Below are 18875 nucleotides of genomic sequence, written 5' to 3'. Positions count from 1 at the left end.
AGACGAATAAATTTTGCCAGTGCTAAAATGAGATATATGCTCACACACACACACACACACACACACACACACACAGGATGAGCCATAAGAGTGTTACAGATAGGGAAGACACTATGGGAATAGAAGAAATCCTGTGCTGTCTACAGGAAGTCCTTTGTGCATTAGTCCTGGCCTGGCCACATATTCCTGCCTGGGGCGGTTCTTATCCACACACACACGCACACATACACACATACTCACATGCACAAGGAGACAGTAGGTCTCTGTGATATGTTTCAAGTAGTGGGTTTAACTCACCATGTGGGCTCAGGCCTCAAACCACTGAAACGCCTCCAGTTACCCACAAGCCTCTAACCTCATGTCCTGGCTTTCTCTCAGAGAAGGTGCTGCTCCCTATTCCATATGGAAATGATAACTGGGTAACATGAGCAAGCAATAGGCAGGTATCTACCATGGCGAAAAACAGTGATATCTTAACCAGGGGTGTTAAAAGGGGACATTTGATTGGACATACAGTTATGTATTTGGCATATTTTTACTTTTTTTGTTTGCTTTGATTATGTAAAGCTTTCTTGTTTTCATCAAGAGTGAAGGTGCTTTTGAAGACTGTCCCCTTCAAGGCCCCTTCTTTGTGAAGTGGGTTTCAGAAATGTTTTTGTTACTTTGAAGTTTTTCAGGTGTTGCAGAATCAATCATGTTTAAATATACATGCTCTCGCAGGGTTTTTATTGCTTGTTTTGTTTTGCTTTGTTTTCATTTTTTTTTTCTACTTTCATATGGTTTGAGCAAACGACATGTCAGGCAATTTAGCTTTCTTGGTAAATGTGTGACTCAAAACAGTGTCTAGCATATATCCTTTTTCTCCACACTCTCACTCCTGCTCTCAGTCACATGGCTACGCTAACCTGCGTGAGATCATTACCCCGGGGGCAACACCCGAACAGGTAAGTCATGTGACTCAGCCAGGGAGCTGCATGAGGTCTGTGTTGTCAGTCTGGTGGTTTGAGTCATTAAATGTTGCCACAAAGAACACACAGCAAATGTGTGTGCGTGTGCGTGCATGTATATATGTGTGTTTTGTGTGTGTGTGTGTGTGTGTGATGTGTGTCATCAGGGCTGTTGGCAAATCATAAATTTGATGCCGACAGCCTCCCTACAAAGAGGGGCTGAGGCATAAATCCGTCAAAGCCCCCTCTGTGGAGGTGGCCATTGATGGAAGGGTCAGATCTCCACTGGCTCTGTCATCCATCTCTGTCAAATAGTTACGCCTGATGACAGCTTCCCCAACCCGCCTGGCCTCTCCACGCTGACAAACAGAGCAGTGTGAGCCGAAGAACGCAACACTTTTGTCTTGTCTCCTCAGAGCCACACATTCTGAGTTGCCTGACTGACCCCTCCCCCCCCCCCCCCATAGCAGGGGCTTCCCTCTACACAGCAAGTCCTTAAAATCCCGCGTTAAGAGGACATGTGTCCATTACGCCACCCGGAAGGTGGTGGTTGATAATTGCAGATTTTTTTTGTGTCAGTGAGAGGGTTGTGGGAAGGCTCACTCTGCCGTAATTGTTTGTCTCCTCTGTCCCTCGGTCTATTCATGCAGACTGGTTTGAGTCATTAAGTGGGCAAACTCCCTCTGGCATGGTGGCGTCAGCGTTGCTTGGTTAGCTGCCAGCACTTTGCCTCTTCTTGACCCGGCCTTATTACATCACACATGATTTGTAGAGTAAAACAGTTTATGTAAGGCTCTGTTTGGCCCCTAGCTTTATTTATGAAATTAGCGTGACCTCAATTTTCCTATGTGTCATCTTTTTCGCTATCTAAAACAACCTTTGGTTGGGCAACACGGAAACAAATCTGTTAGGCTTCACCTCACATTAATGCTAACTCGAGATAGTGTTTTATTGTGCGCTTCTATTTCCCCTAACACAAGTCACTGAAGTTGTTGTTTAACCTGCAACCATCTCTCTGAACAGGTCAAAGCGGACTGGGCAAGTCAACGCTGGTGAACACACTTTTCAAGTCCAAGGTCAGCCGGAAGTCCTGCACTCCCAACTACGAAGAGAAGATCTCCAAAACAGTCAACCTGCAGTCCATCAGTCACAGTGAGTTCCCACACACAACTCATCTCAGCTGCACCACTCATCTCCATTCACCACTCATCTCCACTCAACACTCATCTCCACTCACCACTCATCCCCATTCACCCCTCAGCTCCACTCACCACTCATCTCCACTAACCACTCATCTCCACTCACCACTCATCTCCACTAACCACTCATCTCCACTCACCCCTAATCTCCACTCACCCCTAATCTCCACTCACCACTCAGCTCCACTCACCACTCATCTCCACTCACCACTCATCTCCACTAACCACTCATCTCCACTCACCACTCATCTCCACTAACCACTCATCTCCACTCACCCCTAATCTCCACTCACCACTCAGCTCCACTCACCACTCATCTCCACTCACCACTCATCTCCACTAACCACTCATCTCCACTCACCACTCATCTCCATTAACCACTCATCTCCACTCACCCCTCATCCCCATTCACCACTCATCTCCATTCACCACTCATCTCCACTCAACACTCATCCCCATTCACCCCTTATCCCCATTCACCCCTCAGCTCCACTCACCCCTCAGCTCCACTCACCACTCATCTCCACTAACCACTCATCTCCATTAACCACTCATCCCCATTCACCACTCAGCTCCACTCACCACTCATCTCCACTAACCACTCATCTCCATTCACCACTCATCTCCACTCACCACTCATCTCCACTCACCCCTAATCTCCACTAACCACTCATCTCCATTCACCACTCACCAGGTCACAGACACAGACAGGACCACTAAGGGCTGTGAAGGATGTAAGAGGGGGGTGCATGATGCCTCAGTCAGTCATATTTCCATAGGTATGAAGGTGAAGGATAAAGATGGCGAGGCAGACAGGAGAAGCCTGAGGGAGAAGTCGTCTTTCGGGAGGTGCGGGGGGGGGGGGCGTGTTTGATTTGGAGCCGTGCCAGCAGGTCTGAGATACTCTGCTAAGAGAGCAGAGGAATTTAGATTCTCAGGAGTGGCGGGGAGCTGAGAAAGATCCTGAGATTTCTTTCTTTCTTTATTTATTTTCTGTGTAGACATCGAATGAGGAAGATCATTTATACAAGATCTCTAGCTCAGGATCAGCTCCCAGAGATCAGTGAATGACGGAGGTAGCTGAAGCTTGGGTTCCCTCTCTCTCTCATATGGTTTCTAAAGAATAACAGTGAGTGAGACCACACTGTGAGGGATCTGTCCTCACACCTAGCAGGATGTGTCCTGCCCTGCCGTATTGCCCTCTCGTTTTCACAGAAAAACTTTAGAAATAAACTTTTGGGTTTTTTTTAAGTGTTTAATCTTTAAAGGATGGATGTCACATGAAATTGGGTGTTGTAAAGTGGAAGATGTCAATGTTCCCTTGAAAACTGTATTCATGTACAAATAGTTTTATTTTCTCGTAGATGAAGGGGGACAAAGGAAAGCAACTCAGCATTGCTTTTAAAGTAGTTCAGACTGGGGGACCAGGACTTTTTTCTGTCTTTCTTTCTTTCTTTCTTTCTTTTTTTTTTTGCATCAAAGCAGTCATGACCTCTCTGACAGATGTGTTGCTCAAAGGCCAGCTGGTTCTGTATATGAGAGGGATCCAGTCAAGGGAAACAACATTACCAAAAAAAAAAAAAAAAGCCCTTTAAAGGACTATTCCAGTTAGAGTCTGTGCATTATACATAGGACTAGTCAAATGCATTGAGCTGCACTTACCTCCGCCGACCCGCATACGCTGACAAGAAAGTCATGAATCTCTGTTTTCATTGTGGTGGCGCCACTATGCTTGAGTGAAAAGAGGCGTGAAAGGCAAACGGCCTAGAACCCCTTCAGCTCGTTTTTGTCAATGAGAGCATTGTGTACATTAAGCTATGTAATTAGCAGAGTCACACAGGCTGTGATCCATCTTCATGTCTTACTGCAGATTCACTGACAAGAGGCTTTAAAGAGGGTCTTAAGTACCTCGGCAGACCAGGCCTCCTACTTTGACGTGGTTCCTTGTTTTAATTGTTCTCAGAGGTGTGTTTTAAATGGAAGAAAGAAGCAGGGTAGAGTAAGAACATAGGCCAGTACCAGTCCCTAGTAACGGACTAATGATAATCAGTACCTCAGTTTCATAACAGCATTACCCTTTTCCAGGGGAAAAAAAAAAAGAATTACCTTTACATGAAAGTCCACAAAGCAGCTAAAGGTAAAATTAAATGATTAAAAAGTATGTATATATTACCATATCTGTTCCCTGTATATGTTTAACATTGACACAACCTTAAACTTTCCGTCACCGAGCAGTAATAAATGAGCACACTCTCCGAGCTGCCAGTCTCTCTGATTCAGTTCGAAGATATGCAGATGCCCCTGTTAGATTAGGTCATTAGCATGGGGTGCTATGCTAATGGCCAAAGAGCCCTGTCTGGCAGAAGAGCCGATATGCAGTGAACCCTGTTCGCCAGTCAGGGAATCAAGACAGATACGGCTAATTACAAAGAGCCCAGAGCTTCAGTGCTGCTGTGTGCAGAGTGTTAATGATTTTAGGCAGTGTACATCAGCGGGTTCACCCCCCCCCCCCCCCCCCCCCCAATAAAACCTCTCTCTCTATCTCTGACATCACTGAACAAATCACCTTACTCTGTTTTCAGATTTTGAAGCTCAGATGCTGTTGTTCATCTCCCAGTTTCCGTTTCTCACTTCCTCTTAATGCACGAGAGAGAGAGAGTTTCTGTCTGAGGTGTCTGCTGTGCTGACAGCACAAGATCAACAGCCACCAAACGTTTTGCTTAAACCTGACCGGCACTTTAACGAGAAATGCTTCTGTGAGCACTGCATTTTTTGACACATCTTTATGCAAGCATCGCAGGAATGAGCTATCAGCATAACATTTCATGTGACAGAGAAGAGTAGGTCGGGGGGTTTTTTTGTTTTTTGTTTTTTTGTAATCTTGCACGGACACTCGCTGGCTTGCATCACCTTTTTTCAGTAAAGTGAACTTAGCAGTATAAGAGGAGCTTATAAAGGTCACCTTTGCCTAATCATACAAAGGTCAAAAGGCCAGATGTTTTTCTCTCAGAAGAAGAGTTTATTTGTCTCTGTGTTTGACATATATACAGTCATCTGAGCTTCCATAACCGTTCAATTCAGGAATATTCGTAAAACTCAGTCACTACTTTCAGAAAGAAAGGAAGAAAAGAAGGAAACATATATTTATTCTCCAGTGCTCACAGGCTCCATGCCTTAAAGAGTAATGGTTTGAAATGGTTTGCAGATTTTACGCTCTGTGCACATGTGTGCATGCATGCGTATGTGTGTGCGCGTGCGTGCATGTGTGTGTGTGTGTGTGTGTGTGAGAGAGAGAGAGAGAGGCATTTGTTTGGAATTGTAAAGATAAATCTTGAACTGGTGACTTCCTGTGATATCCCCATAGTAGAGGAGACACCCTTCACTGACTTTTCAGTCTAGCCCAATGTAAACAGTGTTGTGTGTGAGAAAGGCCTGCTTCTCAACGCCCGGCCTTTTTATGTGAGCCTTCAGAAACGCAAACATCCAGAGCCAGACCCTCGATGTAAATATTTACTTCATTTTAACCATTGTAATTGTACAGGCAAATGGCAAATGTCATGAAGCAGGAGTTTTAATAGGATTTTTCTTTGGGTTTGAGTATTTTGTCCTACTTTTTTGTATAAACCTTTAAGTGCTGTCTGTGCAGTGAAGCTAAGCTTTGTAGATGTTCAGTGCTAGACTTTAGTGATCTCTCAGGACTGTTGAGTCTGAGCTATGTCTTCACTCATAACCCCAGCTCACTATTTCATTTGTCCCAGCGGCAAATCACTTTCTCTGTCTCGTCAGAACAAAAGAGAAGATTCTACTTTTTTATTATTTTGATGTTGGAGAGAGAGAGAGAGAGAGAGAGAGAGCACATCTGCTGTTAGTGAATGCTAAAGCTTTTCTCCAGAACCCAACCTTGACTCTGGGCCTCTGGACGTGCCACATTCGGCGGATGTCTGTCCGTGTCCCTTTGCCTACCTGCCAGCGCTGAGTGTCCAGACAGAACACTTCACTCCTCTGGAACAAAGACACACAGCACAGGACCCTGGATGTCTGACACCTACACACAGCACAGGGCCCTGGAAGTCTGACACCTACACACAGCACAGGGCCCTGGAAGTCTGACACCTACACACAGCACAGGGCCCTGGAAGTCTGACACCTACACACAGCACAGGGCCCTGGAAGTCTGACACCTACACACAGCACAGAGCCCTGGAAGTCTGACACCTACACACAGCACAGGGCCCTGGAAGTCTGACACCTACACACAGCACAGGGCCCTGGAAGTCTGACACCTACACACAGCACAGAGCCCTGGAAGTCTGACACCTACACACAGCACAGAGCCCTGGAAGTCTGACACCTACACACAGCACAGAGCCCTGGAAGTCTGACACCTACACACAGCACAGGGCCCTGGAAGTCTGACACCTACACACAGCACAGAGCCCTGGAAGTCTGACACCTACACACAGCACAGAGCCCTGGAAGTCTGACACCTACACACAGCACAGAGCCCTGGAAGTCTGACACCTACACACAGCACAGGGCCCTGGAAGTCTGACACCTACACACAGCACAGAGCCCTGGAAGTCTGACACCTACACACAGCACAGAGCCCTGGAAGTCTGACACCTACACACAGCACAGAGCCCTGGAAGTCTGACACCTACACACAGCACAGAGCCCTGGAAGTCTGACACCTACACACAGAACAGAGCCCTGGAAGTCTGACACCTACACACAGCACAGAGCCCTGGAAGTCTGACACCTACACACAGCACAGAGCCCTGGAAGTCTGACACCTACACACAGCACAGGGCCCTGGAAGTCTGACACCTACACACAGCACAGAGCCCTGGAAGTCTGACACCTACACACAGCACAGGGCCCTGGAAGTCTGACACCTACACACAGCACAGGGCCCTGGAAGTCTGACACCTACACACAGCACAGAGCCCTGAAAGTCTGACACCTACACACAGCACAGAGCCCTGGAAGTCTGACACCTACACACAGCACAGGGCCCTGGAAGTCTGACACCTACACACAGCACAGAGCCCTGGAAGTCTGACACCTACACACAGCACAGAGCCCTGGAAGTCTGACACCTACACACAGCACAGAGCCCTGGAAGTCTGACACCTACACACAGCACAGAGCCCTGGAAGTCTGACACCTACACACAGAACAGAGCCCTGGAAGTCTGACACCTACACACAGCACAGAGCCCTGGAAGTCTGACACCTACACACAGCACAGAGCCCTGGAAGTCTGACACCTACACACAGCACAGAGCCCTGGAAGTCTGACACCTACACACAGCACAGGGCCCTGGAAGTCTGACACCTACACACAGCACAGAGCCCTGGAAGTCTGACACCTACACACAGCACAGGGCCCTGGAAGTCTGACACCTACACACAGCACAGGGCCCTGGAAGTCTGACACCTACACACAGCACAGAGCCCTGAAAGTCTGACACCTACACACAGCACAGAGCCCTGGAAGTCTGACACCTACACACAGCACAGGGCCCTGGAAGTCTGACACCTACACACAGCACAGAGCCCTGGAAGTCTGACACCTACACACAGCACAGAGCCCTGGAAGTCTGACACCTACACACAGCACAGGGCCCTGGAAGTCTGACACCTACACACAGCACAGAGCCCTGGAAGTCTGACACCTACACACAGCACAGGGCCCTGGAAGTCTGACACCTACACACAGCACAGGGCCCTGGAAGTCTGACACCTACACACAGCACAGAGCCCTGAAAGTCTGACACCTACACACAGCACAGAGCCCTGGAAGTCTGACACCTACACACAGCACAGGGCCCTGGAAGTCTGACACCTACACACAGCACAGAGCCCTGGAAGTCTGACACCTACACACAGCACAGAGCCCTGGAAGTCTGACACCTACACACAGCACAGAGCCCTGGAAGTCTGACACCTACACACAGCACAGAGCCCTGGAAGTCTGACACCTACACACAGAACAGAGCCCTGGAAGTCTGACACCTACACACAGCACAGAGCCCTGAAAGTCTGACACCTACACACAGCACAGAGCCCTGGAAGTCTGACACCTACACACAGCACAGGGCCGTCCAGCAGCCCCCAGAGCCTGTAAAAACCACCCGGCCTGGACTCTGTCTCTCCACCATGGGAACCGAGATTTACACACACACACACACACACACACACACAGGCTCAGAGACTGCACAAAGCAACAAATACAGACCTTCTCAATGCAGTCTTTCAGTTCCTTTAGCCGCGTGGGAGGGCAAATGAGAACTGTTGGTCTGTTGAACAAAAGCAAAGTCACAACACCAAGGTGCTTTTCTGAAATTCTGAAAAAAAAACCCTCTCTGCCTTCAGTTATAAACTCAACTCTATGCATTAACTCAAAGTTAGAGCTCAAACCCATACGTTTTTTTTGAGAGGTTGATTGACATTAAGGTATTTCTTGGTTACAGAAGTGTCAGTGACTTCCTAGTGCCTTTGGTAAAAATCAGTTACGGTTCTATCAATGGAGAATGATGCTTACCTGCTCTGGTTGATTCTTTGCGGGACCAAGAGTCCCCACTGAAACAGACGGCTTATTAAACCCATAAACACTTCCCCTCATGGCTTAGCACAAGACTACAATTCCCCAGAATGCATTCCTAGGACATTGCTCACCAGCTGCTGTAAGTGAAATGAGGGGCTGCGTACCATGTTACAACTTTTACACCCCCCCCCCCCCCACTACCCCCGCTCCCCCTGCAGGAGTGCTGTCAGTTCCAGGTGAGGCCTGGATGTTTAGAGGTAATTTCCAGCCTTTGAACAGATTTGGGGGCCTGTCTGGCCGTGTGAGATTTGCGACTGTGCTGAATTGAGAACATGACGTCCTCAGGCTGTTCCATAAGCGCAGGCTATAAACTCTGCTTTCCCTTTGATCCTCTAATTGATTAGTTCTTCAGATCAACATACCTCTGCTGCTCTGACAGAACAAACACCACACACACACACACACAAACACAAAGTAACAATGTTGAAACCCACTGGTGTTTTTTTGGAATCTTCCAGACCGGGGGAAGTTCATTATGGAACAGAGACAGGAAGGCCGTTTTCACGTCCCCTCCCTCTTTTTTTTTAACTCTGTTTTTCAGTTATTGAAGAGAAAGGAGTGAAGATGAAGCTGACGGTGATCGACACGCCTGGATTCGGAGACCAGATCAACAACGAGAACTGGTGAGCGAGGCTTTTTCCTGTTCTCGAGACTCAGTGACGGGAGAACGGCATCAGAACTTTAAGAGATGAAAAGCGGTCTAACGTCAGTCGTTTGATGTTGTTGACTAGTCATCTACAGCAAACTGAATAACAAGCCAGTTACACTCAAATTTCTCCACCCACCCCTGACAACGTCTGTGTTCTCAATATTTCATCATTTCTCCTCACTCTGCACATTGTCCAAAAGCAATGCTCATTTCATCGCAGACAGACGTAAGCAAAGTCTTAACCCAAAGCACAGGAGAATGCAGACACACACAGTAGCCTCTCAGATAGCTGTTTCTTGTTGTTAAGAACCCTGCTAAGCTGTGGCTCTGTTCTCAGCTGGGAGCCCATTGTCAAGTACGTGAATGAACAGTACGAGAAATATCTGAGGGAAGAGCTGCATGTGAACAGGAAGAGACGCATCCCTGACACCCGAGTTCATTGCTGTGTCTACTTCCTGCCGGCCACAGGACACTGGTAAGTCCAACCTCTCATGAGAAGAATGACAATGAGAATGAGAAACCCTTGCTTTGGGTCTCTTTTGGGGCGCTTTTCGTGTTTTAGAGGGTAATTTGACAGCAATTGTGAACAGGAGAGTGCAATTTGATTGACATTTTGACCTGCTGATCCCTTTAGGCCAACGAATACAGTCACGTCCTGTCATAGCATTACTGTAAAGCACCTCCCTAAGATAAACTCGCTCTACAACACAATCCATCGGTGTAACCTTCCATCGGTAAAGCTCTGCATGTACTGTGTGTACACTGACATTCACTGTATACATGCTTGACAGAACTTCCCACCTGAGCCACATTACTAAATCTAACTGATCCCTTGAGTCAACCAATGGCTTTGTGCATCTGATCGATTACTGGTCCAGGATCAGTTCAAGCTAATTCACTTACAGTGAGTTACAAAAGCTTTGTCCTCCAAGGTGTGTTTGAATGAGCCTCTGTGTTAGGAACGCACCTCCTATTTCAGGCAAAGTATTCAGGGCCCTGTCCTTCAAAACACTTCCAAAGCCAGACTTATTGGGAATTGAATGGCATTTATCTCTAAAGGAGATTGGCTAGGGTTTCTGCATTCCTGGTAAGAGACCTCATCAAAGGTCATGCAAGTTCAAGCCAGTTTTTTCAGAGTGGATAACGTTAGCACGTCAGCATGGTGGAACAGCTGATCTCAGATCAGCGATCTGACAGTCCCGCTCCTGTTCCACAGGTTACGTCCCATCGACGTGGAGTTCATGAAGAGGCTGGGCAAAATCGTGAGCATTGTTCCAGTGATCGCTAAAGCAGACACGCTCACCATGGAGGAGAGGCTGGAGTTTAAAGAGAGGGTGAGTTTTTACATCACACACTCCATTAAAGAGGCCAGACTCAAGACTGATGATCATGCCTAAATTCTGTTCCACCCACACATTAACATCTCATTTTGGGTGAATGAAGTCTTGATGAATGTAGATGGCCCACTGCCGGAGCACAGCTTTTCTTTATTTGCACACTAACTGTAAAAGTAATGGATAGAGAGATTGGAGCAGGATGGAACAGGAAAGAGGCACTTACTCATACAGAGAGTGGGAGAGAGAAAGAGAGAGTGTGTGTGTGTGTGTGTGTGTGAGAGAGAGAGAGAGAGAGAGAGAGAGAGAGAGAGAGAGAGAGAGCATTTAAATCTCAAACGGTCTCTTAACATTTGACTGCTTGCACTAGCTCAATATGGCACAAAATGGATGGGCGCTGTGGAGGTTGCATGTGCTGACTGCTGGGTCCCCACAGGGACACACACTCTCTCTCTCTCTCTTCACTGTTCAGAGAGACACACTCTCTCTCTCTCTCCTCACGGTTCAGAGAGACACACTCTCTCCCTCTCTCTCCTCATGGTTCAGAGAGACACACTCTCTCTCTCTCTACTCACTGTGATGTATTGGTTCAGAAGCAGCCTGGGCCACATGCCATCATCACTCCCCGTGGAGCACTTTTGGACAGCTTTGTGTGTCTCTCTCCGAGGCCTGCAGGCCCCCAGCATCCAGCAAGCAGCGTGTCTCCCATCAATACACCCCAAACAACACGTTTAATGATGTCCAGACCGTTCCAGATCGTTCCATAGAGCCCAAACTCAACAGCTCAATAAAGTCAATAACCAGAGCAGGGCCCTTAAGTGGGAGTAGGGTTCATCTCGCTCTGAGTACGCTACACCGTCGATTTTTATCTCCGTTTACGCTCTAACTCCACTCCAGGACCTCCTACACATACATTCAGATGGCATCAGATGCATTAAGACTGTAGGTTCACACCATGGCCTGGACTACTCTCTGCCAAAAAAAACCCCAGCGGCGTCTACATACAAACCTGTTAGCTCCCAAACACAGCCTCAGAGTCAAGGTATGCATGATGGACAGAGACAGAGAAGAAGAAGAAGAAGAAGAAGAAGAAAAAAGGAAAAACAGCATAGCAGCATGAGCCTGGGGGACCGCAGACGCTGTCATATTTCACCTGCCGGATTAGAGAATGTGTGTGTGTGTGTGTGTGTGTGTGTGTGTGTGTATGCGTGTGTGTGTGTGTATGCACCACAGCGTGTAAGCATGAACGTAAATCTCTCTGACTGGGTGGGCTTCTCTTTGCAGATAAGGCACGACCTGCAGGCCAATGGCATCAGAGTGTATCCACAGAGAGAATACGAGGAGGATCCAGAGGACCGTATACTCAATGACAAGATCAGGGTAAGGCCCACCTCCTGTTAGAGCACACTGCCAAAAGTCAGCACGTTTCACTTAAAGACGTCTGCCTGAAACCCCTTGACACTGACCATGTGTCTGGGTCGAAATTGTTCAGAATCCTTTGTGTGTGTGGAATATATAAGAATACATGCTTGCTTGTTTGTTGATTTGTTTGTTTGTTTCTCTTTCAGGAAAATATCCCATTTGCAGTGGTTGGCACAGATAAGGAGCATCAGGTGAATGGAAACAAGGTCTTGGGAAGGAAAACCAAATGGGGAATCATTGAAGGTGAGAGAGAGGAGTTAAAAATTTGTGTTTGTAGTGGAGAGCACAGGATCCACACATATCTGAGATCTGTGAATGTTCTGCTCAAGTACATTTAAAAAAAAAAGACTCGATTGTGCTATTTTGTAGTCTTTGCTGACATCTAGTGGTTGTACTAGGGACAAACCAAGCACTGACACTCATCAGTACATCTCATAATAATAATCTCATTTTGTTTCTGACAGTTGAAAATGTTGCGCATTGTGAGTTCTCCAACCTGAGAGATCTTCTCATTAGGTAAGTTACAGTTCTTTTTTTTTCTTTTTAAAGGAATTTTTGCCCTAAAGGATAAACAACATTGCTTTCTGAATCCCTCTTCTCCTCACCTTTAGAGACTTACGCTCAAACCTGTTTAGTTTGTGTGTGTGTGTGTGTGTGTGTGTGTGTGGTCCTGCTGCGTTGGCTATGGTTTACAGTGGCTGGTGAAATCTTTAACGTTTCCTTTCTGAATCGAGATAATGTCCTCAAAATGTTTATATAGGGGATAGAAAGCCTCTCTGACAGACTGGAGTCACTAAAGAGAACATTAGACTCCATCACCACTCACTTATTCCTCTGGACCTTTACCCTCACACAAATACACACAGCCAGACTGGACACCAATACACACCATCAAACTGGACACCAATACACACAGTCAGACTGGACACCAACACACACAGTCAGACTGGACACCAATACACACAGTCAGACTGGACACCAATACACACAGTCAGACTGGACACCAATACACACCATCAAACTGGACACAAATACACACAGCCAGACTGGACACCAATACACACAGTCAGACTGGACACCAACACACACAGTCAGACTGGACACAAATACACACAGTCAGACTGGACACCAGTACACACAGTCAGACTGGACACCAGTACACACAGTCAGACGGGACACCAATACACACAGTCAGACTGGACACCAATACACACAGTCAGATTGGACACAAATACACACAGTCAGACTGGACACCAATACACACAGTCAGACTGGACACCAGTACACACAGTCAGACTGGACACCAGTACACACAGTCGGACTGGACACCAATACACACAGCCAGACTGGACACCAATACACACAGTCAAACTGGACACCAATACACACAGCCAGACTGGACACAAATACACACAGCCAGACTGAACACCAATACACACAGTCAGACTGGACACTAATACACACAGTCAGACTGGACACCAATACACACAGCCAGACGGGACACCAATACACACAGTCAGACTGGACACCAATACACACAGTCAGACTGGACACCAATACACACAGCCAGACTGGACACCAATACACACAGTCAGACTGGACACCAATACACACAGTCAGACTGGACACCAATACACACCATCAAACTGGACACAAATACACACAGCCAGACTGGACACCAGTACACACAGTCAGACTGGACACCAGTACACACAGTCGGACTGGACACCAATACACACAGCCAGACTGGACACCAATACACACAGTCAAACTGGACACCAATACACACAGCCAGACTGGACACAAATACACACAGCCAGACTGAACACCAATACACACAGTCAGACTGGACACTAATACACACAGTCAGACTGGACACCAATACACACAGCCAGACGGGACACCAATACACACAGTCAGACTGGACACCAATACACACAGTCAGACTGGACACCAATACACACAGCCAGACTGGACACCAATACACACAGTCAGACTGGACACCAATACACACAGTCAGACTGGACACCAATACACACAGTCAGACTGGACACTAATACACACAGTCAGACTGGACACCAATACACACAGTCAGACTGGACACCAATACACACAGTCAGACTGGACACCAATACACACAGCCAGACTGGACACCAATACACACAGTCAGACTGGACACAAATACACACAGTCAGACTGGACACCAGTACACACAGTCAGACTGGACACAAATACACACAGTCGGACTGGACACCAATACACACAGTCAGACTGGACACCAATACACACAGTCAGACTGGACACCAATACACACAGTCAGACTGGACACTAATACACACAGTCAGACTGGACACCAATACACACAGTCAGACTGGACACCAGTACACACAGTCAGACTGGACACCAATACACACAGTCAGACTGGACACCAATACACACAGCCAGACTGGACACCAATACACACAGTCAGACTGGACACAAATACACACAGTCAGACTGGACACCAGTACACACAGTCAGACTGGACACAAATACACACAGTCGGACTGGACACCAATACACACAGTCGGACTGGACACAAATACACACCATCAAACTGGACACCAATACACACAGTCAGACTGGACACCAATACACACAGTCAGACGGGACACCAACACACACAGTCAAACTGGACACCAATACAGACAGTCAGACTGGACACCAATACACACAGTCAGACTGGACACCAGTACACACAGTCAGACTGGACACCAATACACACAGTCAGACTGGACACCAATACAGACAGTCAGACTGGACACCAATACACACAGTCAGACTGGACACCAGTACACACAGTCAGACTGGACACCAATACACACAGTCAGACTGGACACCAATACACACAGTCAGACTGGACACCAATACACACAGTCAAACTGGACACCAATACACACAGCCAGACTGGACACAAATACACACAGCCAGACTGGACACCAATACACATAGGTGCTGCTGCTTCAGTTGAAAGACTATGCAACTATGATACGGTTGGTCCCAGCGCATAGGGAAAAGCATAAAATTAACGATATAATATGAAGATAACGCTTGGTCTTACCTTACACAATGATGAAGTATGGATGATACCGACGATATTTTAACGTTATTCTTACCAACATTCTACAGTAGCCCAAGATAGAAAGCTCAGTCAACAGAGCGTGTTGTGCACACTGGTGGGTTGAACCCGGGTAAATTTTAAAACGCATCATTATTTCTCTGTTAAATGTTCTTATTGTGTTGAGATATAGTGGCTGGTTTTTGCCTGGTCATCATTAGTAAGCGTAACCGACTTAAAAATAAAATTAGTCATATTTGCTTGCATCCATCTTTTAACAACATTAATTTGTTTAGCCGCGTTAGTAGCCTAGTCTATTAAGTGAGAGACTCGATGTTAGAGCCATCCTTTAGAAATCCATCCACAGCTCACAAACGCTGCACGTTTATTTCATCACAACGACAGTTGGGAAAGAAAATTTGAACAGTGAAACACAACAATAAAGCAAACAAACTAATGATTCACCCTTTTATGCTGTCGCCATCACTCCTCTTGTTTACCAAGGGCTCTAAAAGGAAGCTTAGTGCACCTAGCATCACGCGATTAGCGGGTACTCGACGATAATGTAAAAAGTCGAGAATTGATGTAACTGCTCGTGTACTCGAATGGTCGAGTACTCTGTGCAACCCCTAATACACACTATCAGTCTGGACACAAATACACACTGTCAAACTGGACACACTGCTACAGAGGCTCCTCTCCAATAATAACTTAAATAAATTAAAAGAATTGATTTAGTTTGCTTTTTTTGTTGAAGATATACTGTCATATTATGAATATGAAAATCAGGTATGGTTTTTATTACATTTGGGTGTGCAGCATAAACTTTTTTTTTTTTTTTTTTAAGAATAATACAATATCAAGCTTAAAAAAATTAGTTGTTAGTTAAAATTAGTATATTAGTTGAAGGATATTGTAGATGATACCAAGTATGTATAAAAATACATACATACAATGTAAACTGAATACAAGAAAAGACTACTTGAAAAGAAGATGTTTTCATGTACCAAACATGCACTGAATCACTGAAAATCTTAGATATCTCCATTGTGTTTGGGATGTGGTTTACTGATGTTTTCTGCTGATATGTCAAGGGTGTCAAAATCCTCCAGTCCTGGAGGGTCATGGTGCTGCTATTTTTCTTGTCAACTAACTAAATCTCTGACTGGCTGAAGATAGGGTATGTCTGTTTTCAAGGTGAAAATCACATATGCACTATGGATTGTGTCCGCAGAATCAGGTTTGCATTTTGTCCGAAGTTGCCCTTTCACACATGTAGCACACAACAGGAGACTGTCAGTGTCAGACGCGTTCTCACCTACTCAAAATCTCCGGGCTGTAATCCGCTCTGTTCACACATGGACCCCAACGAAGAAAAAGCGGAGTTTGCACTAGGGGCCTGGTAGAATAAAGTCCGTTTAGAATCCGATTCGACCGATTCGGACATTTGCGTTCACACATACAGCCCCTCCGGTTAGAATCCAGATTATTTTAGGGTTGCAGTGCATGTGTGAAAGGGGCTTAAGAGGTGAAAATAAAAACCGGCAGGACCCTGGCCCTCCAGGACAAGATTTTGGCACCCGTGATATAAGTGAAGTGGTGGAGACAGAGAGAGAGAGAGAGAGAGAGAGAGAGAGCTGTGGGAGTGTGTGGAGGGGCAGTGGTGTTTTGTCAAGGGAGGGTTGACACAGAGGCACAGTGGACTATAATCAAGTCCGGGGAGCTGAGCTCCAGTGGAAGGGCCGCTGGAATGAGGCCGGTCTGTGTCAAAACACAAGAGGCTAATGACAGACTGTGGCCTGAGACGGGGTCACAGAGTCTCTTCTCCGTGACCCCTCTGCAGAGGACGACCCAGGACTGTCAACCGCCAGATGGTTCGGCTGATTGAGATGCAGCTGAGTTGGGAAAAAAAAAAAATGAAAAGGAGAGAGAACTGCGTCATCGGTTTTGCACTTGAGAAATTTCAAAACAAGTTGTGTTATTTTTTTTTTTTTTCAGAAGTGTCATTGGTACTTCTCCAAAAAAAAAAAAAGATTTTGTATCCTACGCCAGTTACATAAAGAGAAAATATGAAGTAAAGAAAAACAAGTGTCGCACATAGACATACAGCCACTCAGAACATGGTGTTAACACCGTAACTCAGACAGGGTTTTTCAAAGTCAGGGTTGCATAAGGTAACCTTACACAGAATGCTTCTGCTGCTTAAAATTCACAGTCAAAATACACTATGTGAACATAAAGTACATAAAAATGTTCTGTGCTTTACCTTAAGGTCCCACCTGCAAGATTTGAAGGACGTCACCCACAACATCCACTATGAGAGCTACAGAGTTCGACGGCTAAACGAGAGTAATGTGAATGGACTGGCTCTTTCCCCTTTGACCCTGGAGAACGGTACCTCAGAGAAGAGCGAGACAGAGAGTCACCTCTGAAGGTCGCAGGTCGTGGGAAACGTGCCCGCGGCACAGGTTTCGTTTTGCTCTTAGGCCCCGTCTCATCCCCGGCTACGGAAACCAGAACGCCGCCCAGAAAACAGGAGGAAAGAACATTTTTGCCAAGAAACCTCCAGACAACGCAGCTTTGGAACATCTAAAACGTTTGTCAAAAGACATTTCTTCTAAGTAAGGCATTTAAGCTTCATATATAAGTCTATTTTTTAAGATGAATATATCGGGGGGGGGGGGGGGGCGGCGGTGAGAATATGAGAATCAGTGATGATGTCAAATAAAGTGAGTGAAATATTTTTTTGGGAAAGAATTTAAAAAAAAGAGAGAGAGAGAAGAGAAGAGAAGTGACTGGGCACCCTGAGTGTTAGGTGCCCTCTCTTTCTCTCTCTTTCCTTCCTTTATCTTTCTCTTTCTCTCTATTTCATTCCTTTATCCCTCTCTTTCTCTTCCTTTACCACCCTCTCTCTCTCTCTCTCTCTCTCTCTCTCTGTCTGTCCGTCTCTGAGTTGGGTGATGACTGACAGGGGAAACCTGGCACACTGAAACGTCCCGGCGTGCCAGTTACAACGATGCAGGGAAAACTGTCCAATCATTGCTTTCTAATTCACTGCACCTATATAAATATATTTAGACTGAAGCAGTAATGTGACGTATTACTTTTAAGTTGGCTTTCTAATTTTCAGAAGTGAAATCTTTTATTGTTGTTTATTACAAAATGTGATATTTGTCACTTTTTTTTATGATGAATTAATAAAACAAATATTTTTGTTACCACACCTGCTTTTATGGAAGCAGAAGGCACATTCCTTTATGATGTTTAAACAGTGCTTTTAAAGAAGATGTCGGTCTGATGAAACTTCATTCAAGCTTTTAAAGTTATGACAATAATATTTTTTAGAAGAAGTTGTGATTTTTATCATGCATTTAAAGATTACTTCATACAGCAGCGTCCCGCCAAGCTGTTGATGTGTAGACCTGTGTGTTTGTTCAGAATGCCGAGGAAGAGGAAAGACTCGAGTGTTTTATAGACACAGAGAAAAGAGCTTTGCTGAAGCAGTGCCATGGCGAGGAGAAGAGCAGGAAGTGAATGATGTTTTCCTTTAAATATCCATTGGTCTGTCCTTTAAACTCATACAGTAATGTGCTCTGTAGCTACAGGCAAGCTATATAT

At 46.0% G+C, this 18875-nt stretch overlaps 1 protein-coding gene across 4 annotated transcripts in view; it reads left to right on the top strand.

The window, feature by feature from the left end:
- The window catches only part of septin12 (septin 12), a 57374-nt gene extending 39505 nt beyond the window's left edge, over positions 1–17869 (top strand). For all 4 annotated transcript variants that reach the window (XM_030789883.1, XM_030789884.1, XM_030789886.1 and 1 more), the window contains 8 exons: positions 1971–2099; positions 9297–9378; positions 9742–9879; positions 10621–10738; positions 12023–12118; positions 12307–12403; positions 12625–12676; positions 17530–17869. In XM_030789883.1, the coding sequence (XP_030645743.1) occupies positions 1971–2099; positions 9297–9378; positions 9742–9879; positions 10621–10738; positions 12023–12118; positions 12307–12403; positions 12625–12676; positions 17530–17689 (872 nt within the window). In that variant the 3' untranslated portion in view covers positions 17690–17869. The remainder of the gene's footprint in view (positions 1–1970; positions 2100–9296; positions 9379–9741; positions 9880–10620; positions 10739–12022; positions 12119–12306; positions 12404–12624; positions 12677–17529) is intronic.
- Positions 17870–18875: the final 1006 nt, after the last annotated feature.

This window comes from Chanos chanos, chromosome 13 (assembly GCF_902362185.1).
Source record: "Chanos chanos chromosome 13, fChaCha1.1, whole genome shotgun sequence".
Lineage (NCBI taxonomy): Eukaryota > Metazoa > Chordata > Actinopteri > Gonorynchiformes > Chanidae > Chanos > Chanos chanos.
The sequence above is the reverse complement of the archived record's forward strand: the minus strand, read 5'-3'. Positions and strand labels throughout refer to the sequence as shown.